This window comes from Daphnia pulex, chromosome 10 (assembly GCF_021134715.1).
Source record: "Daphnia pulex isolate KAP4 chromosome 10, ASM2113471v1".
Taxonomy (NCBI): Eukaryota; Metazoa; Arthropoda; class Branchiopoda; order Diplostraca; family Daphniidae; genus Daphnia; species Daphnia pulex.
Genome location: NC_060026.1, coordinates 15,439,480 through 15,459,703, shown reverse-complemented (window position 1 = coordinate 15,459,703; position 20,224 = coordinate 15,439,480). Strand labels below are relative to the sequence as shown.

The following is a 20,224-nucleotide window of genomic DNA, read 5'->3' as shown; positions in this document are numbered from 1 at the left end:
AAACCCAGCAACTCTCAGCGCCCGTCTGGCACGACGCAACACTCGATGCAATTCGTATCAAGAAAAATTGAACCACTGGCGGTTTATGCTGCGGTTAGGGCCAGTGCGATTACAGCTTCGATCCAAAACACTTTGAATTTTTACAAGTTGCTGCTGTGTTCTTTGAAATGGTGGCGCCTCGCGTCACATTCCAGCTGTTCATTTTGTGCGTGTCAGTGTCACTTCACCTGTGCGTAAGTTGACTGATGTTTGTTTTTTTTTTTTTTAACTTTGTTGCTGGGTCTAATCATTAAATTTTTAGATCATTGACTGGACTCAGCTAGATCAGAAACGATCGGTAGTGACATTTAGTAACGGTAATGTTTTTCCGGCTGATACGAGTGAAAACGAAAACGCCCGTGAGTCTCCTGCAGGCAGTGGACCCCGCAATACTTTGGTAACGTCTCAACTATTAAATCAAATGGCATTTATCAAGATTAATTTTATTCTTTTTGGATAGATTGTCCATCCAGGTAAAGCCAAACCTGGCGACACCAATCCAATTCAACCCGAGACGACAAGATCTCCTCGGTAATCAAACGGACATTTCTCTTAAATATAATCCTTATGGTCATTATGGGAAAACTTTCGCACAGGGTTCTGACTCCTCCACCCTTAACGACGCCAGCACCAACACTGGGCAATATCTTTGATTCCGACGGATGCATCTTTGCAGTGGAAACGCCCACAGTCTCTAGTGGTCCTATTAACGCTGCTTCGTCAATGAGCAGCAGTACAACACCCATTCCCGCGATTTTAATCGACCAACGGTATTTCAATCTACTAAATCACTGAGTAAATTTTCTGATAACCGGCGTGTTTTATTTTCCTCTAGTGCCCCGTTAAGGCCAACGACGACCACAACTACCACAACTACCACTGTCAAACCGACGATCACTACAAGGAAATCCGCGTCTTCTAATGTGGGATGCCCCAAACCCAATGGATTGTTTCCATTTGTCGGTGATTGCAGCAAGTTCATCAATTGCTGGAAAGGCCGTCCTCACCTACAGGTTTGTGCTGGCGGAACGCTGTTTAATCCTGCCACTAATGAATGCGATCACGCCTACAAAGTCGTCTGCCAAGGTAATAAATGCAGCGATAATTTTAAAATATTAATTTAACCATTTTTTAAAAATGAAAGTGGCTAGGTCAGCATCTGTGACTTTCCCTCCTACCACCACTCGCCCGCCTACGCCACCACCCACAGTATCGACCACTACTACACCAACTCCAGTGATTACACTGTCGTGCCCGCATCCTAAAGGGTTCTTCCCACATCCGACAGATTGCAAAAAGTTTGTCAACTGCTGGGGCGGTCGTCCAGCTGTTCAAGTTTGTGCCGAAGGAACTCTATTCAACTCAGCCACCAGAGAATGCGATCACGCCTCAAAAGTCGTCTGTTTAAGTATACGTGCAACTTGAGATATTTTTTTAAAATCTTAATGAAAACAAACCAACTGACAGCTCGTATTATTCATCTCATAGCGACTTCAAGAGCGATACAAGTTCAACCGAGAGGAAATAACGCCGGTGGCTCGTTTTTCTCTGATAACGTTCCCCGATCATCGGGGTCATTGCCCCCTGCGGGTAATGCTTTGCCACAGTCGCCTAAAGTGGATTTAGGACCTCCTTTGTCGCCGGATAGTGGCCAACTCATGCGTCTCCGAGGAGGAGCCGGACCTTGGGAAGGTTATGTGGAGGTGCGTGGAGGCAAGGATCGTCCTTGGGGTCACGTATGCGATGCTTCCGATAGCTGGACTATTCAAGAAGCCAGTGTCATTTGTCGCCATCTCGGATTCCTCAGGTAAAATTAGAATTTTTCTGTTTAAAATTTTAAATGCTCTAATATTCTACTCAATAGGGGTGCACAAAAGTCTGTACAAGGCTTGGAGTTTGGCCCGTTGACCAGGGATAAAATTTTGATTGAAAAGGTGGAGTGTACTGGAAGCGAAGCCAACATCACCGGATGCAAAATCGCTACCGGTTCCAACTGTCCGTTCATTCATGAACAAGTAGTGGGTGTTCGATGTCATCGGGACACTCAAGCCCTTTGCGCCAAGGATGAACACGCCCACGGAAACTTTTGCTACAAATTAATCTCGGACGAGATGAGCACCAGGGAAAGAGCGAGATCCTTGTGCGAGAAATCCGGCGGAAATTTACTCTACATCCATTCTCAAGTATTTAGTAATTAGATCATTAATACGTGTCATTCATTTGGCGCTTCAATGCACATTTTCGTGTGTTAGGTTGAGAACGATTTTGTTTCCGAGTTATTGAATAGCGTCGCTCCATCCATTACCAAAGTACATACGGACGGAATGGCAATCCGAGCGCTGAGAAAAGATTTGTTAGTTTGGGAGCAAATGGAAACCACAATGAACTTTACTAAATGGTGGCCAGGTAAAAGAGTTTGTACCAATTTCGCCCCGACTGATTAACAAAATTCTTCTGTCGTTAAGAGTGGGATCGATCAAAACCGGGCAATCCTGCAGCCAAAGTCACTCCTCAGTGCGTGATTCTAGTTAAGCGTTTCCAGTACCGCAACCGCTGTGCAACTTTGCCTTATTTCTTCTGGACCCTTGGAGAATGCGACGTGGCCGCTGCTGCCATTTGCAAGAAAAGCTCTCGAGACATCGGCTGTGTTGTTGGCAATGGCGCCGATTACCAAGGTACAGCTAATATCAGTAAAACGGGTATGCCTTGTTTGGGATGGAACGATCCTCGCATTCGACACGTTTTGGCGAAACCTGCACGAGCTGCTGTTGCCGTGTTGGACAGTGCCGCTGCCAAGTCTTCTCGTACCGTAAACTCAGGTAAGATGTCAATTAAATGTTTCAAATTCGATTGATTTAAAAAATAATGATCCTTTAGGTTTACAACATAATTTCTGTCGAAATCCGCACGGAGAATCGAATCCTTGGTGTTTCATTTCGCCAGTAGAGATGGAGTACTGTGACATACCCAGATGCAATATTCAGGGTAAGCAAAATAGACTTTGACTAAACTAAATGGAATTTGATAGATTTCTTTCGTAAATTCTAGAAAGAGGAGCAGTTCTTGATAATAAGTGTAAAGCCAATCAATATAAATGCAATACGGGCGAGTGCATTCCAAATACATGGGTTTGCGATGGAGCTACGGTATGTATATGAATACCATTAATTCACCATTCCATAAGCTGAATTAAACATTTAACAGGACTGTGAAGGCGGATCGGACGAGGATTTATGCGCCCAGTACATGAACGACTTTTACAAGCGCCAAAACGAAACGATCCAACTTCACGACGTGGAAAAGTGGATGAACACTAATCTGGACACTTGTGCAAGGCGATGCGCCGAAGCTAAAAGTTTCACTTGTTTATCATTTAATCACAAGTGAGTTTCATTATTTAGTTTTGAAGAAAACAGCTGTTATATATTATTACGTATAGTGAGGGACAATCGGAGTGCGTTTTGAGCGACAGCAACCGAGGACTGTCGGGCCAAATGATCCATTCGCCGGGTTGGACTTATTACGAGCGCAAAGTTTACTCTGTCAATTGCAGCTCGAATTTTGAATGCCCCAGTGGAAAGTGCATTAATCAGACATCCGTGTGTGATGGACGTGACGACTGTGGGGATCGATCTGACGAAATTGTTTGCCAATCTCAACTCGATTTCCAAATTAGATTAGCTGGCTCCAACAAGACCAACGAAGGACGCGTAGAAGTCAAAGGTTTGACTTTTATTTTTTTATTTCGCTTTAAATTTTTGTTTTTTAATCAGTTTTGATTTATTGACAGTATTTGGCCAATGGGGAGCTATCTGTGATGACCATTTCAGTGCAAATGATGCCAACGTGATTTGTCGCCAGTTAGGGTTCCCCTTAGGAGCCAGTCAAGCTTTGTCTCATTCCACTTTTGGCCCTGGTTCTCCAATTTTGATGGATGACGTCATGTGCAGGGGCAATGAAACATCGTTAGCTGATTGTATGTCTTATTATATTCTTCCCTAGCTCACTTATAAATTTTAAGTTCTTAATTCATGCTCATTCAGGTCCGTTTGCCGGTTGGGGAGTACATAATTGTGCTCCTGAAGAGGTAAGTAATAAGCTAGATAACAAAACTCATAGACAAACTCTTATATGACATTTGTAATCAGACTGCTGGAGTGCGGTGCATCTTGGCGGAGACAACTTGCACAGAAAATCAATTTAAATGTGAGACCACAGACGCCTGCATCGCCATCGATTTCCTCTGTGACACTGTCGATGACTGTGGAGACCATTCTGATGAAAACCGAACACGTTGCGCTGTACGTTAAACTACCTTTAACTTGTATTTATTACTATAAACAATTATTGATCATTACAGTCTGAACTGCTGGTTCGATTGGCTGATGGACCCGATTCACTATCCGGACGAGTCGAGTTGCGTCAAAATGGAATTTGGGGGACAGTTTGCGATGACGATTTTGGTCCAGAAGAAGCGACGGTACTTGATTGCATTTTTTATTTGGATGACCAATTGTTAATTTTTATTTTCTGGAAAATCAGGTCATCTGCCGAATGTTGAATTTGAATGGGCCAGCTCAACCCGCAAAGAGTGGCAGTTTTGGTCCAGGCAAAGGGCCAATTTGGCTGGACGAATTAGGTTGCAGCGGAACAGAAAATACATTGATGGAGTGCGCCCGATTGCCGTGGGCCAAACACAACTGTCGTCATACTGAAGATGCTGGAGTCCGTTGCTCTCACCCAACTAATGAAAGGGTATGCAATTTATCTAATCTCATTTGAATGGGATAAGTTTATAGTTCTTTATGGTATTTTTGCAGAAATTACCGGAAGAAAAAACCGAGACAGATCCTGTCACTACATTAACCGATTTAGTTCAACTGGGATCTCTTCCGGTCAAATGCGGCATAAGAATGGTTGAAGACAATCCATCCGATCCATTATTAATCCAGCCTAAAGTAGTCAAAGGAGAGCCAACTAAACCCGGCGCTTATCCTTGGCAGGTAGAGAACAAAGTTTTTATTTTCGGTTGAGAAATATAATTACATTTTCCAATTCAGGTGGGAGTTCGAGTGAGAAACAGTGGGAAAAGTGATAATCACTGGTGCGGCGCCACTATCATCTCTGAACATTTCATTCTTACGGCCGCCCACTGCATGGAAGACTTCCCAAAAGGTCTATACGTCTTAAGAGTTGGTGACTACAATACGGAAGTATAAATGATTGAATGGCAACTTCATACTCTGGAAAGAAGGTGTTCTAAACTTTTGCATTTCTTAAGGATAGTGACGTAGAAGAGGAGCAATTCACTGTGGAGCGCATGCACTTCCACGAAGAGTTTGGACAAGGAGGACACTTAAATAACGATATCGCACTCATTCGTATCAAGAAAAAAAGTAATCAAGGTATTCGTTTTGGATCACATGTCCAGCCGATCTGTCTTCCTTCTCCATCAACCGAATACGTTGCCGGAATGAACTGCACTATAGCCGGATGGGGATCACCTGGCCAACCTGGAGCAGGTTTGGGTGTCTAGAATAACTATGACGTGCTCAATGAAACAAGCAATTTTGTATTTTCTAGCTTTTGCAATCAAACTGCAGTCGGCTACTGTTCCTATTCTGTCGGATGATACATGCAAAGCGCCTTATGTCTACGGTCCTGATCGCATCAAAGTTGGAATGTTTTGCGCCGGACTTCTTGAAGGAGGTGTCGATGCTTGCCAAGGCGATTCCGGTGGTGGATTAATTTGTTTAGTCGACGGTATGAATTTAAAATAAATCTGTAAACCAAATAAATACTAAGTCATTTTATTTTCCAATAGGGCGGCCAACATTAATGGGTGTCATCAGCTGGGGTTTCGGATGCGGAAGACCTAACAGGCCCGGTGTTTACACGCGTGTCGTTCATTATTTGCCATGGATTTATTCTAAATTAGCCGAGACAAATGCTTGAAAAGCTCTATGCAATCGTTTTTTTCCCCCCTACTAAGTACTAACCTATTTTCATTTGTTTTTGTCTGTATGTCTTGTTTTTGAAAATCCGTAGAGGTGTTCAAAGCAGATCCTTGACGATTGGATTTTATTTAATCTCTTCATTAATCAAAATTTCGACGCTCGAATTGTCATTTTACAAAAAATAATAATCTTTTATTTCTTCCTTATTTTTAAAAAACGATATTACTATTTTACAAAATCACATGTGCAATCAAGCGAGGTTCAAACGCGATTTGTGAGTGTATACCATCAGCCAATAAAAAAAAGTATGCCAATGAAATATTGCACGGCATTATGCTTGAAGTTACGAAACCACCCCTTTTACACCCCAAGGCCCTTTAGGCTGTTTTAATGATTAATGGCGATTCGAGTGAAAACCTTTGACCTGGTTGCACGTAGTCTGATGTCTGTCTGATTCGTATTCGTATATTATAATTATACGTTTTGTTACAAGTGCCTAATTCTGTGAAAAAATTAGAATTGCTGTTGTTGTTACCATGGCAAATCACGATCCTGAGATACCAACATATTTTGTAAGAATTTAACCAAAATTGTGAAATTTATTGTCGTCTGTTAATATTTGTTTGTTTGCAGACAGAAGATGATTGGTTGGAATTTTCTGGCTCCCGGGGTGGCACAATCAAATTTCATAAGCCAACGGGCTACTTTTATTTTTGGCAATCAGGTACCAAGGGAAAAGAGCGAGTCAAATGTGCATGCAAGCAATTTATGATTAAGCATCACGATTCGGAATGTGTTCATAATGAAACTGAGTGTGAGATGTCAGAAAAGTGTTGGGTGTCTAACTGGTTTGTGCTTGGAACTCCCGACAAATGGCATAACCATCCTCCACCAAGTCGAGTGTCTGTCGAGTTGAAGCTCTTTGAATGGCAACTAAACTTGACGTTCGTCAAGAACAGAAATGCAGCGAAAATCAATCACGTGTTAGACGAAATGTACTTGACCTGGCCCTTCGCTCTGCTATTCTCCAAATTACAGTTGAAACTTTTGTTTATCACTGAGCCACCAGAAGGAAGAACATTTCTCGATCAAGATAAAATTGACTCGATGATGGCAATCTTAATGGTGTGGAGTGAATATTGGGGAAATCCTCTAGAATGTAAGTTGATTGGTTTTCGATTTATTTGATAAATTTAATTAATGTCTTGTTTATTTCTAAATTGCAGTGGATAACCGTGAAATGAAATCTGAGCAATGTTGTGGATTTTTCAAGAAGAAGAAGATAAAACGTAACTAAATTTACAAAAACTGACTAAGTGACATTGCTAATCTAATTTTTCTAGGAAGATCACCCAGTAGAGAATCTTCTAATAGCAGCACAGACTACGATGCTAGCAGATCGCATAAGAAAATAAAGGTGCCAGAGGTTGAGAGAGATGAGGATGACTATGATACAGAACCATTACCGGAAACCGATGCAGAACGTGAGTTGATGCTGATTTCTTTTATTTGCCATGTAATATAATTTATTTGAATTGAGTTTTTATTTTTTTTTAGGGAATATTGAACCTGAGCCTATCGCTTGCGGATCACGTGATCGTACCCCGTCACCCAAGAGAGTCGCTAGAGTTTTTGTTGAACCGAAAGGTAATGTGTAGCATATTTATCGATTATCATTAAATGTAATTCAAGCCATGCCATTTTTCTAGATTCAGCCAAAACTCCCATAAAGGATGTACGGAAAGACTTTGCAGCCTTGCCGAAATCAGAGACACCACTTCCCAAAGGTTCGTATGAGTTTAGTTGCTATTGGGTCACAATCTAATACTAATTTTCTACTTGTATTTAGCAATTCCACTAAAACATGGAAAGCCTTGGGGACCTATTTCACTTCGTTATCCGATTGAAGAAGTGCTTGTTAAGGAAGAAGTCGTCTGTGAACCGATCGCCAAAGTTGTTCGTTTTGCCGAAAATCTAATGAAACAGTCACAGAAGATCGGTAACCTGAATGGCGTTGATATTTTCGCCGTTCCACTGCACAAATCGATTGGATCACGTTCGGCAATTCAACGATTCATTTTCGGCAAATCTCTCGATCCCCCGAAGGAGCGCAAAACAGTTCTGGTTTTGGGAGCCACAGGTTTGGGTCAAACCAAACTCATCAACGGCATAATCAACCACATGTTCAACGTCGTAACGGAAGACAATTTTCGTTTCCAAATGATCGAGGAGAAAGAGGACGACCAGCCCAATCACATATCTGTCTACGACATTCATCATGCAGAAGGTTTCCGCACCCCGTACTCCATAACTATCGTCCAAACGCCAAGCTATAATGCTGAAAACACGACACTGTTCAGGAACGGAAAGTTGATCCAAACTTTCCGTGAATTCTTCCAAGACCTGGACGGGATTAGTCAACTGGACTTGGTGTGCAACGTTGTCCTGAAGGACGGAGTTCGTGATTCTTTTTTATCTATTTTCGGATACGACGTTGAAGAAAACATCAACTGCTTTTGGCTGAGAAACACAGAGGGGTTTCCTTTTGATGAATTGATCCAAAGATTCTTCTCCGTACTCACTTCAACCAAAACCAAGTCCCTGGAGGGTACCAAAGAAGTTTTACAGGTGATGAAACGGTTAGAAGAGACAGTTAACTCTTTTATTCCTCTCAAGAAATCCTTATCGGCCAAGAATGAAGAGATGCAGAAAGCCAATCTGGTGTCTACTACCTGCCAAACGCAGATTGAGGCCAATAAAGAAACTGAGATCAAGTTCAGTTTGGACACTGTCGAACAAAATTACAGAAAGGAAGTTTTGTGGAAGAAACTCGAGTCTGATGCAAAAGAATTATTCAGTTTGCTCGAGACAGAATTTGATGGACTTGCAAGGACGATGCTGGAGCTCTTTGAGATTGCCTGGAATTCCATTCGGCAGCTGAAAAGAATTTCGCGTGGAAACCCGTATTTAACTCAAGAGCTGTACGATCTACTTTTTGACGTCGAAGAAGACTTAAAGCGCCATGGATACCAGGATAACATCGAAGAATTAAAAAAATCGAGCAATTAAAAGTCTAGTTTTGTTTAGTATGTGTGCCGCGAATTTCAATCAGGATTGTTGTTTTTCTTTTCGCAATTTTGCTTATTTCTTAATTCAGTTCTGATTGTTGTGTAAGGAGTAACGACAAGAGCTCTAAATCTCTAAGAAGCGAATTTCGCCATGAACAAAGTTTATTTCCCATTTTCTACGATAACATTTTTTGTTTTACCAATTTTGTTTCATATCTTTGTTTCCACCCTTAAGTTAAATACAGATGGCTTCTTTCATAAAAAAAATTATGTTTAATGGGTACTTCTTAACTGAAAACGTAGTTTGAACTTTTGAGAGATTAATTTCAAGAGGTTTTTGCTAAGAATGTATGTGTGTGTGTATGGATGTATGTGTGCGGATGACAAGAGATATAATTCTGTTTGTTTGGATATTTTCACTCGAAAAGTTTGTTTTATCAAGAATAACAATTCCAACAAATTCAAATTTTATCGAAATGCTAAAATTTAACTGCAGATGTCGCATTGTCGCTGTTGACTGTTGTAAAGAAAGCTGTCATGGCGGCTTGTTATTGTGTTGGTGACTTGTATTGTTCGTTTCTCCAAATATATATGTTTTAACAGGTAACTTAATCAAATAATTGTTACGGTGCAATTTATATTTATTTTGTGTCATTAGCACTATTATCATGTAGTAATTTTTGGTGGGCTGGTAAAAGTGAAACACTACATCTTGCACGTCTTACACCAGCCAACAAGTATTCCAAGTTATTCACCAATTTTCTTGGGAGTGTCAGTTCTTCTAAATAAGTTTATTAAAGCTTCAGTTTATCTCATTTTTTTTCATGTAAGCATTTTAATCTTAAGTTCATTTGCCAGAACAAATGTTCTTTTCTCAGCAACAAATGCCTTCATCTTTCGTCTTCTGATATGTTCTTGCTCTAACATGTTATTAGATGTAATCTTTTGTCGTTTATAAGTATGGGTACTGGAATACTTGTGATGTTATTTTATTTCTTGTTTGAATTCGTCCATTAATATTCATCCCCATTTTTATATTTAGAATGCACCAACAAGAGACTAGAAGGAGAAGCTGCCATCAATGGGACACATCTAAAAACCACCGACTCATCAGCGTGGATCGCCTTATTTCGGTAAGGCAATTAGGCCAATTAAAGGCTCATCGAAAACGAGCAGCCGAATCGGTGAGTGAGGTGTCAGAAGAGAAAAGTCCTCCGTGACGACTAGGCACTAATCATTTAGGATTTTTTGGGTGGGAGCTAATCAAAATCATTCCCTGCCCTTGATTTTTCACACAGACGCGTGAATTTGCGTTCAGCCATGCACAATAAGCATCGAACTGTGAAAAGATTTTGAAAAAATTCCAAACCGTAAAATGAATTAGACGCGAATGAATTTTCTCCCGTTTGTTGTCCACTTGTATTTTGTAAATCTGGAAATCAAAATTGGTTTTCTGTTTGTAACGTCTAGAGTTTTGCAGATACAAACTTGAAACTTGGTTTGTGTATCCACTATCCAGTAAGTGTAATTACATCCACAGTTTAATTTTCGTAAAGAAAATCCTTCCCCTTAATGAATAAAAATCGAATGAATTTTCTCTCCTCCACCTTAAAATTCCCTTCCCCAAAATTACATGTTGACGTTAAACAAAAATGGTCGAAAATGTTCCGTGTCGCCGTTCTCCGATGAAGTTGAATCTCAAAGTGACGCCACAATTTCCTCGTCCAACATGAAACCCGTGAAATGGGTCCGGTGGTTTCTGGTGTCAATCAAAGACGAGGATGAACCATCATACCAAATCTGCACCCAGAGTTGATCGCCTTTTTTCAAGTTGAGCGTCAACTGGAGGGTCAACGGACTATATTGATCGACGGGGCCCTTAGTCTCGTGAACATTACTCCTCCCGATTAGATTCCCGTTCAAATAAAGATCAGAATAAAAATCAACAGAAGATGAATCTGAAAGATGCGCCATTCCCGTGAAAGACAAGAAATAAATTCCCGGTCGAGGTGCCGTGAATTTCCCCGACGTCAAATTCATGGCGTTTCCCTCGTTCACCCGCGCCAAATCGAATGGAATCGGAATTCCAATTGTGTTAAATGAAGAATTTCTCGTGACGTAGAAATGGATGGGCGCCGATTTGACGTCGACGAATCCGATCCATTTCTGAAAATCTTTTCATTAATTAAAGAATTAAAAAATAGATAATAATTGCAACTGAATAGTTGGTGAGAATCTAAAACATTTACCCGCATCACCAGGAAGTTTAGTGAAATCGCAGTAAACGGACTCCATCATCGAAGATCCCATGACGGAATAAAATCCGCTCCAAATGTGGCCAATCATTTTGAGATCCCCGCAAGAAGACGGCAGTCCGTTGATGGCCACAGCCGATTGATTATTGATAAACGGAACAGAGTCGGTTGCTGCTGCTGTGCGTTCATTTTTCTCACGCAAAAGGGAAGTTAAAAGCGAATCTTGTTGTTCAACTTTGGCCTCCAGTTTTCCAATTTTGACTTCCAGTTGGTCATTTTTGGCCTCTAATTGAATTACTTTCAATTCCAAATCTTGTCTTAGTTCATTCTGTCATAGAAAAGCGGAAATATTAACCCACAGTGAAACTCTGAATTAAACTAAACAGTACAATAGACTTGCATTTAGTTCAAGTTGCGCCTCCATTTGTTCATCTTTGGCCTCCAAACTTTTCACGACTTGTTTCATTTGAATCTATTGGCAATAAATTGAATAAGATTAAAATGATAAAATCTTGATTAAAATAAGACATAGAAATAACAAATTGAATATGACTGTCGACAACAGAAGCGTCACTTGAAAAGGAAATTTAAATTAATTCTCACATAATTTTCCTTCAGTTGCAGGAATTCTTCCTCCAAGGAAAAGGCAGCGCTAGTCGAACTCGGCGTCCAACAAATCAAAACCAACAGCAAACCAACTTGGGCAAGTGAGGCTCCTGAAAAATGCGCCATTCTTTAGTTTTCGGAAAATAAGACTGTGTTTTCCAACTGAACGGGCGTTTCAATTTATACACAGATGGACCTGTTGTTGCGCCAACTTAAAGGTTACCCCTGATAAATTGAGAACAACGGGTCTTTGTGTCTGTAAATAAGAACATAAGTTTTCGATAAGAATTTTTAAATGTCAGTCTAATGTCATGGTTTTATTTGTTTTTGTACATGGCTATGAACAAACTTCCCTTTATTCAAGCGGGGATTAACCTGCGGACTAGTCAAACAGGGAAAGAAACAGAAAAAAACAAACAAATAGATATCAATTATTGGCTCGAACGACCTGCAAATAGTTTTGGGTTTTTTTTTTAAAGAAAAAAAAAAGACTCGTGAAAGAAAACAGCGCCATAGTGGCCTAGCGTGAATAGATAATATGCAGAAGAAATAGGTTGGCACTCTTTCTGTCCTATGTGTTGTTGTCTGTTGTTGTTGTGCATTTTTGTAAAACAGAGGGGGGGGGGAGAACGATTACATGTGTAAAATCTGTTCAAGAAATTTTAATTCTTGTTTTTTCTTAGTTTGATCCAAGGTCGGCATTGATGGGAATTTATTACATCCACTTCCCCATTCAAGGACGCAAGAGTGACACCAACAAATTTAGTTTGAATAATTTTATCCATTTTTCAAGTGGTAAGCTGCTTATTTAAAAACAAAAACAAAAAAAAATTGTCTAGTTATGTAATAGTAGATAACGGTAGCCTTGACGTTGATTAAGATACTACGTTCAAACTGGGAGGGACTTGAGGCCGTGATGCACGACAATGTTTTCTCCTTCCAGGTCTGGGTGAATTTATTGCGCATGTGGTTAGAAGAGTAAAATGAGACAAACATTTATTTTTAGGTCAAATTGAAACCTGAACCCTTTACTATGGATTCCCCTGCTGGAGTCAACTGCGTCGATCGCCGTAAGGAAAAGGATCCCAGCCGGGTCGCCCTCATCTGGGAAAAAAGACGAACCTGCTGGACAATATGAGCGGGTTGGATATTATAACATTATGACAAATTCTTCAAGTAAATTAAACATTCATTTTAATTGATTATACTGGCAGGGAGTTTTACACGTTGATGAATCAAGTGTCAAACGTTTTTAAGTCGCAAGGAGTGCAAAAAAAGATGATCGAGTGGCAATTTATGTGCCACCAATTTATGTCCACTCGCTGTCACCTCAATGCTCGCTTGTGCCCGTATTGGAGCCGTCCATTCCGTAGTCTTTGCCGGATTCAGTGCGGAACGCGTTGGCCACTCGCATCAACGACGGTATCCATTCTTTTAATTTGACTTTATTTAAATTGTTTTAATAAAATTCTATTGTTTGTCATTATTTGAAACTAAGGTATAGTTATTACTGCTGACCAAAGGGTGCGAAGTGGCAAATTAATTGAATTGAAGAAAACGGTTGCGACAGCAGTTGAAAAATGTCCGACTGTTAAAATTATTATTCTCGTCTAGCCAAAGGAATCCTGTTGATTCATCGCTTCTTGATGTCGATCTCGATGAGGTTGGTTTTAAATGATTAATTTTACTCTTAACTGTGGTATTAATCAACGGCAATTTTTTTTTTCAGGCAATGGTTAAAGAGAGCGGCTTAACTTAACCGGAGAAGTTATTTACAAAGGCGTCTGTAATACCCAAATGTGTGAGAAAACAGTGGATATAAATCGATGACTGTTAGTGTTAGTTACATTCCAATAGAAAAATTCAACATTGATCGCGTGATTAGTAGGGGAACTTTGGTCATGTTCACTATTAAGAAAACAGCTAATAATGCTAATACCTAATAGCTAATATCGACTAAGTTTTCCAAGACCAAGTTTTCCAATCATTTGACATTTGTATTTTCGGTATGAATTTTTTAGTTAATCCGTTGGTTGCCACAAAAAATCAAGATCATTAATAATTGTGTAATTCATCCCCATAGTTGATTCCATATTTTCTAGATAACCTAGAAACCCTCATCGCTCTTACCATGTGTTAGTTAAACTGTTATGCCATTTATTTTTATTCTCTTGCTAGCATTTATTTGATTTTATTATTCTGAATTCTCTGATTTATGTTATATTGTTATTACAAGCTTGCAACTTGTGAAATTATTTTTTAAAATTCCGTTCTTTTTAAAAATGTTGCTCTAGTGGAGAAAATGTGTACTGCCCAATTGTCGTCTGTTTGATCACAAACGCCTTGGATGTTACATGTTACTCATGTGAGCTACGTCAAGGTGTAGTTCGTTAGGCTCGTAAAACTTGAGAAATAGTAAAAGATAATCAGCATTTCCTTCATGGATCTTAAGAAAGGTAATCAGGATTTATTATTTTAAAAAACGTGTGAAATTATATTGATCATTTGTGAATAAATTATAGCTAAAACGGCGATCCAAAATCTTGCCTATCAGCATGAGGCCGATGCTGTGGTGTGATGCATTCATCGCTTACTATCTGTACCAGCCCAGAAAGAATCCTTATCAAAGGTAATTTCTTTGTAAATATTAGTTTTACTTAGTAAGTCGTATGGGTTAATTGTGGTAAATTCATTGCTGGAGGAAAGTTTCTTTTTAAAATCAAGTTTTTTCGGAACGGAGGAGTTTTTAACATCAAAGATTTCCCTTTGTCCACTATCGTTGAATGATTTTAGATTTATCTTAATTAAATTCACAGTATTTATGTGGAAATGTTGACTGTAGAAGCCATTTTATTTTATTGGAAGTTAACTGCATATCTTTCACGTGTAAAGTCTCATCTACTATTTGTTTTTTCTTAAAAACATTTCAAATTGTTTTCTAGGTTGACCTCCATTGCTGGTTGCTGTTAGAGCTGCATATTCATTGCAGAACTACAACTGCTGACACTGACAAGTTTGTACTGTTACTCCAGACTATGTTCTACAAGCGCCCCACAATTGATTGAACGGAGGAACTTCTCACGCAGACTGCCCGGGTTATTTAATCCCCTGACGCGTCGTTGTCCTTCATAATTATCAACATTGGAATCTATTGGAGCCAAGGTAACGTCATCAGTCAAGGTGTCCTAAATATGAAACGATCTGAGTTTATTAAGAAGGAAATACTGCACAAACGTGCCTTGCTGATCTCAGTACTGCAATTACCTTTGCCAGTTCGACAAGCTCCTGTTGCCTGCAGTTTCTGAAAGTGAGGCGGTCATCGTCAATTAAAGAAGCCAAAGTTGCAGGAATCACCCGTTGCGTCAGCGAAAGCTGTCTTGAGAAAGTTGTCTTTTCCAGTTAGATTGTTTTATGATTATGAAGATGGAAAGCAACTCGTAATGATGTTGGTCATTGTCCGGATTAGTTCATTTTTTGGTCAGTAGATTGGACTTAAAACAAACCTCGTAAAACTATTTTGGCTTGTGTAAGTGTGTTGCCGTTCGTGAAAGTCATATCATGAGAGACCAACATTTTAATCCGATTTTCGCTTCCTCGTTCATACGTATGTGTACCAGGAACACAACAAGAGAACGTGTGTAAACACATTGCATGCATGGGGTAAATTATTAATCTATTTTTAACTTATTACTAAATTTTTTCAACTATGCTGACAAGACTGAAAAGTAGTAGAGAAATTTTCGACGACTTTACCTTTGTCTGATTTGATTTTGCTTTGCGTTTTTCGGTGGACAAAGAGACGCTCTTCGCGTTTTTAAATCCCGATTTTTAGAGTTCAGTATTTTTCAGTAGCGTTAATCACGGGGGTCGTGGCAAACATTTTAAAGATGGGTAAACTAGTTCCAATGAAGGATGTGAAGCACATTTCCCTTCAAGTGTATATGGATGTAATTCTCATTAATAGTGAAATCAAGTATCTTTAATTTGTGTTGTTGATTATGGCTACCAGTAACAAGTTCCTTTTATTCTATTTAGGTTCTTGACTGGAATGCTGAAGTACCAGTGGTGAAGCCAGACAAGAAAACGAGATTGCTTTGCGAGATCGCGTAAAGTTTGTTCCTACAATAGCTATCGGGTAATGTTTTCAGATTTTTGGGTTAACTCTTGAAAACAACATGAAGCGACATTAATTTGTCTTTTCAGACAGCACTTCCATTGATTTTAAGAATAATTCATTTATTTGTGTTATAGGTTTATCCTGTATTGTTCCCGTAGTTGCTGTCCGATGTGGCTCGTTGTTGCAGCCTATGCTGGTGATAAATCATTTTTGCATCAAGTGAAACTGGCTCTTCCTTGGTGCTGGTGTCGTGTTATGGAAGTTGAATCATTATGTTGTTAAATTGTCATTGTATCTGCAGTCTACTGTTTGTATGTTAAGGAAGAACAAAAACAGAATATGGGGATGTGCTATGTCAAACAAATAATAAACATGTTTCGGGGTTGGGAAAGGAAAGTGGAGGATGTTGGAGGTGGAGGAGGATATTTAAAGTTTGGATAAAAATCAGTTAATCTATAACCCAACAAACATATACCTAAGCTAATTAAACACCCCCACAAACTTACACCTTCTAATCTTCAAACCTCACTAACATATACCTACCAACCTTCTAACTTACACCCTAAACCCCACAGACCTGTGTCAAAACTTAACAAAACAATGTATGTAATAAATAAAACAAAAAATATTTAGTACAATTTTTTTTATTTTTCAAAAATATATAATTCAATAAACAGAGCGTCCGGTTCAAGACGGTTTACTACTGCACGAGTTTAAACGCAACCCGCCACCACCGCTGCGGCAATGAGACAAAAAGCGATGGATTAGTTTTGCGGAAATCTGCATCGTCTTTGTAACTTGACTGACGGAGATTTCCACAAAAAATAAACCATGACTATTTGTTTCATTGGGTAGTGGATGCATTGTTTTAACTCGCACATGCTGTTATAGGATATGTCTACGGCCCCCAGAGATATTTATCTGGACCGAGAAGAAGAGAGAAGTACGAGGCAAGTTTTTCCGGGGAGATGTAGTCATACTAGGCTTCCGGGTTAGACTCATGACCCTCCAAAAGTTTTCATCGGATCATGCGCCTTCCAAGTCCCCGTTCGACCAGAGCCCTCCCCTCCTCCTGGTTTCACAGCGGGTGAGTGACCACCGGCGGGCGTTGGTTAGTGGTTAGTTAGGGAAACGGGGCCACAGAAAAGAAGGGAGCCCAGATATGCACTTGTAATTTAGCTAACTACACAATTTATCGGTCTTGAATTACAGCATGATCTCATCGGTTTTCAGCAATGAATGAAGTTCAGGAAGGAATTACCCTGTAAGAAGAAAGAACATTTATTTGGATGACAGTAATATTCAAACAAGATTGTAGCAACAGAAAGCAATACCTCCAATCAAGAGGGCCTGTGTAAGGAAGTAAAGGGGAGATTCAAGGGTAGCAGCCATTGGGTTAGCAAACAAAGGACCTTGTTGACTATCTTGAAAGGACATTACATCTCATGACGACTGTCATGCAAATTTTAGAAACCAAAACGAATTAGAACATGTTAATTCCAAAAAATAGAAAAAAGGAATTGCTTTAATTAGTTTTTGTCATCAATGTTCTTGCGTCTATTATCTAAAAGAATAACTAAATAGTTATTAGTATACACCTGGTATACACTCGAAGTCGTCGTACAGAAGATAGACGTAAGTGCATATCAATACTAAAAATGCACGAAACTTGAGCAGCGCACTTAAGTTAGCTTAAACATGGACTATCACCTTAAGAAATGTAAATCTCACTTGCTAGTTCCTAGAACAGCTACTCAACTAGCCTGTCTTCAATTCAACCCAGATATTTGTGAACCCCATAAAATTATCTCACAGTAACTCCAATAAGTGACTTTAGAAATCTGGGAAATAAAAGTAACTGATGCTGATGCTTCTGACAGCTGAAAAGCAATCTAAGGCCATCTAGCTTCACAAAGAAGAAATGATTTAAACAAAAACGTCCCTTTTCTAGCTCGTCGACACTGAATCGAAATAATAACAATAACAAAAAAAAACGACAAAAGAAAAACATTTGAGACTCACAACATATTCTCCCCATCAAAACCATGATCTCGTCGTCCTCGAGAAACTCCGTGCTGTGTTGAGAGCAGGGGTAGAAGGATAGTCAGTGAAGGGTGAGTTGACCCACCAGACCGTCGGTTGGGTAGTCGAAGTCAAATTATTCTGGCCGCGTAGCTGGAGCAGGCACCACGCCTCGGGGGCAACGGAAGCGTGGCACTATATGAGCAGTATTGCTGATGACAACACGTCAGTCAGTCGTCACTGATCCCTTTTCAGTTTCCACTAATGGATTCAGCCTATGGAATAGCGGCGCCAGATTTACCTGAAACGAGAATGTAGGTGCCTTCAGATATAAAAATGTCATGTAAGATTGTAAAGACAGCAAGCAATTCAAAATAAGAGCGGAAGGATGGGGATTTAAAGTGTTGTGTAGAAGTCAACGGGTTAACAAACTAAGCACTTTGTTGACGGGTGATGCCCTTTATGCTAAATGGCTGTAGCATTACTAGCATATCACAACCTCAATTCTCGTTCCAAAGAATTTCGGTGTCGAGACAGAATGGTTTCGATTCCAATCAATCATGACCTAAAAGAACAATTAAAACAGTTAAGTACTAGCAGTACACACGAATACTCGGAATAGTCTCGACAGAAAGCAATACCTCAAATCAAGAAGGAGGAAGTAAAAATGGAGAACCAAGGGTAGCAGCCAATAGCAAACAAGGAACCTTATTGACTGTATAGTCCTTATCCTTTTCCTTGAAATGTCATGACTTCTCATCAAGTCTGAAATGCAAATTTAGAAACCTGTAAATTAAAAAAAAAAAATAAATGAGTCACCTTGTCTTTAATTGGTGGTGTCAATGTGACACTGATGATAGACGTAAGTGCAGATCAATGTTTTAAATACATATTAGACTTATTAGACTGCAGCGAAAAAAATGTAGACTCCATCTGGCTGTTGATCCTACTTTTTAAAAAATTACTATGAAGGAATGAAGTCTTGTGAATGCTCTTGTGAATCGCTTGAAATGGCCTAACACTTGGCAGGAACATGAGTTTCAAGATTCAATCATTTTCTAAAAATGTTTAAATTCCAGTAGATCTCAAATGACGCATACCTCTAACCGGAGTGGCATTCTTTAGCACAGGAAATGCCCAGAACAAGATAAAACAACACACTGAATTGAAGCAACAAGTCAGGACTAAAATGGAACCACGACAGCAAAGTATACTCTCAATCCAATTTGATATTTAGTCAAACTAGGAAAACAGTTATGTGCAATTGATGAAACCCTTAAAATCCAAATGAAAAGAACTCGCAAAAAGTGCAGTTTGGCTTCCAGTTTTGTGGGTTGTAGAGTTTTTTCGTCGTACACTCGCTGCACGCTCGCTATTGTGCTGCGTGAATTAGGGCTGTCACTGTCAGAGGAGAACTGCACAGATGTCGTCTGCAATTCTGCAATATTCGAAAAATCGAAACGGCAACGGCGTCCATGGGCCATAGTCGACAAACCTTGGAAAAGGCTTCCTTCCTACGCTTATTTTTTTCCGAAATATAAATCTTTTAGCCTACTTTCTGTGAAAAAATACAAAATAGTCACTATAAAATATTTGGACATTCGCTCATAATTAAAATAAATCAACACTCATAATATAATAAAGAATACCATGCTTCAAGCTGAAGAATTCAGTTCAATTCAAGAAAAATAAGACAAAAAGCAAAAAGGTTATCTCATGCCATAAGGATATAACTAAAAGATTTGAAAAACTTAGTCGATGTATGTCATTCACGTACTTTCCCATTAATCTTGGTTTTCCCCTGGCACACTTGTGCGTGTTCTTTTTTAAAATTTAGATAACATTGTAAATCACCAGGGCTATATGCCGAGAACCGACTGAGTATTAGCCATGAGAGGTCGAACGAAAATCCTCCTTTCCCAATCGACGTGAACACTTTTGTTAGCAAGTTTTTGTATCAAAGTGACTCATCAACGTAACCGCTTTGATTTTCTCCGCAAGGGAAAACCGAACCAATATTTAAAAAAACCCATCCCGTTCAAGCTCAAACATTGGCTCATTTTTATTTTTATTTCGAAATAAAGTAAAAACCAAAGAAACGATAACGAAACACAAAATCCGGTTTCAGGCCCACGTATGTCGTCTGCCTCTAAAACTCCC

The 20,224-nt window shown here is 39.5% G+C and overlaps 3 protein-coding genes and 1 long non-coding RNA gene across 9 annotated transcripts in view; 2 read left to right on the top strand and 2 right to left on the bottom strand.

Annotated features, from left to right (window-relative positions):
• Positions 1-70: 70 nt before the first annotated feature.
• LOC124205533 (neurotrypsin-like) lies at positions 71-6,558 on the top strand. 2 transcript variants are annotated; one of them, XM_046602975.1, is made up of 24 exons: positions 71-233; positions 302-436; positions 500-570; positions 636-809; positions 875-1,125; positions 1,184-1,447; positions 1,528-1,846; positions 1,904-2,222; positions 2,292-2,445; positions 2,505-2,858; positions 2,917-3,024; positions 3,088-3,185; positions 3,244-3,422; positions 3,479-3,762; positions 3,830-4,015; positions 4,083-4,126; positions 4,188-4,340; positions 4,400-4,519; positions 4,582-4,794; positions 4,860-5,042; positions 5,100-5,252; positions 5,321-5,561; positions 5,623-5,802; positions 5,864-6,330. In XM_046602975.1, exons 1-24 carry the CDS (start codon positions 168-170, stop codon positions 5,992-5,994), a joined length of 4,380 nt encoding a protein of 1,459 aa, XP_046458931.1. In that variant the 5' UTR covers positions 71-167; the 3' UTR covers positions 5,995-6,330. The 2 variants fall into 2 exon arrangements, with proteins under 2 accessions (XP_046458931.1, XP_046458932.1); XM_046602976.1 differs by having other exon boundaries at positions 90-229; positions 5,864-6,558.
• Positions 6,428-16,670, top strand: LOC124205537. Of its 4 annotated transcripts, XM_046602982.1 has the most exons (19): positions 6,428-6,568; positions 6,630-7,155; positions 7,223-7,285; positions 7,340-7,480; positions 7,554-7,643; positions 7,706-7,783; positions 7,846-9,667; positions 10,107-10,197; positions 11,938-12,720; positions 12,806-12,868; positions 12,932-13,067; positions 13,140-13,347; positions 13,424-13,588; positions 13,655-14,381; positions 14,448-14,554; positions 14,868-15,087; positions 15,199-15,402; positions 15,961-16,060; positions 16,177-16,670. In XM_046602982.1, exons 1-7 carry the CDS (start codon positions 6,533-6,535, stop codon positions 9,063-9,065), a joined length of 2,154 nt encoding a protein of 717 aa, XP_046458938.1. In that variant the 5' UTR covers positions 6,428-6,532; the 3' UTR covers positions 9,066-9,667; positions 10,107-10,197; positions 11,938-12,720; positions 12,806-12,868; positions 12,932-13,067; positions 13,140-13,347; positions 13,424-13,588; positions 13,655-14,381; positions 14,448-14,554; positions 14,868-15,087; positions 15,199-15,402; positions 15,961-16,060; positions 16,177-16,670. The 4 variants fall into 4 exon arrangements, with proteins under 4 accessions (XP_046458938.1, XP_046458935.1, XP_046458936.1 ...); XM_046602979.1 differs by lacking the exon at positions 15,199-15,402; XM_046602980.1 differs by lacking the exon at positions 15,199-15,402 and having other exon boundaries at positions 12,806-12,874.
• LOC124205555 overlaps positions 10,474-20,224 on the bottom strand; it is a 96,686-nt gene continuing 86,935 nt past the window's right edge. Inside the window, exons 1-4 of one of the 2 annotated variants that reach the window (XM_046603010.1) lie at positions 11,923-12,080; positions 11,720-11,791; positions 11,314-11,647; positions 10,474-11,238 (exon numbers count right to left, since the gene is read on the bottom strand). In XM_046603010.1, coding sequence (XP_046458966.1) covers positions 10,763-11,238; positions 11,314-11,647; positions 11,720-11,791; positions 11,923-12,051 — 1,011 coding nt within the window. In that variant the 5' untranslated portion in view covers positions 12,052-12,080 and the 3' untranslated portion in view covers positions 10,474-10,762. Of the gene's footprint in view, positions 11,239-11,313; positions 11,648-11,719; positions 11,792-11,922; positions 12,081-20,224 lie in introns of those variants that run through there. The other variant, XM_046603011.1, reaches the window with a different exon arrangement.
• On the bottom strand, positions 16,671-19,820 carry LOC124205563. Its single transcript, XR_006879393.1, has 5 exons — positions 19,015-19,820; positions 18,706-18,850; positions 18,065-18,629; positions 17,377-17,494; positions 16,671-17,304 (listed from the first exon to the last, which is right to left on the bottom strand). It is a non-coding gene; the product is annotated as an uncharacterized LOC124205563 (long non-coding RNA).

Excerpts from the sequence above, each read along its gene's own strand:
- LOC124205533 (XM_046602975.1), top strand. The coding sequence starts at position 168 with ATGGTGGCGCCTCGCGTCACATTCCAGCTGTTCATTTTGTGCGTGTCA. Across the intron at positions 2,446-2,504 it reads CTTTACTAAATGGTGGCCAG|AGTGGGATCGATCAAAACCG; the intron begins GTAAAAGAGTTT and ends TCTGTCGTTAAG. Across the intron at positions 4,520-4,581 it reads TTGGTCCAGAAGAAGCGACG|GTCATCTGCCGAATGTTGAA; the intron begins GTACTTGATTGC and ends CTGGAAAATCAG.
- LOC124205537 (XM_046602981.1), top strand. The coding sequence starts at position 6,533 with ATGGCAAATCACGATCCTGAGATACCAACATATTTT. Across the intron at positions 6,569-6,629 it reads CTGAGATACCAACATATTTT|ACAGAAGATGATTGGTTGGA; the intron begins GTAAGAATTTAA and ends GTTTGTTTGCAG. Across the intron at positions 7,644-7,705 it reads AGTTTTTGTTGAACCGAAAG|ATTCAGCCAAAACTCCCATA; the intron begins GTAATGTGTAGC and ends CCATTTTTCTAG.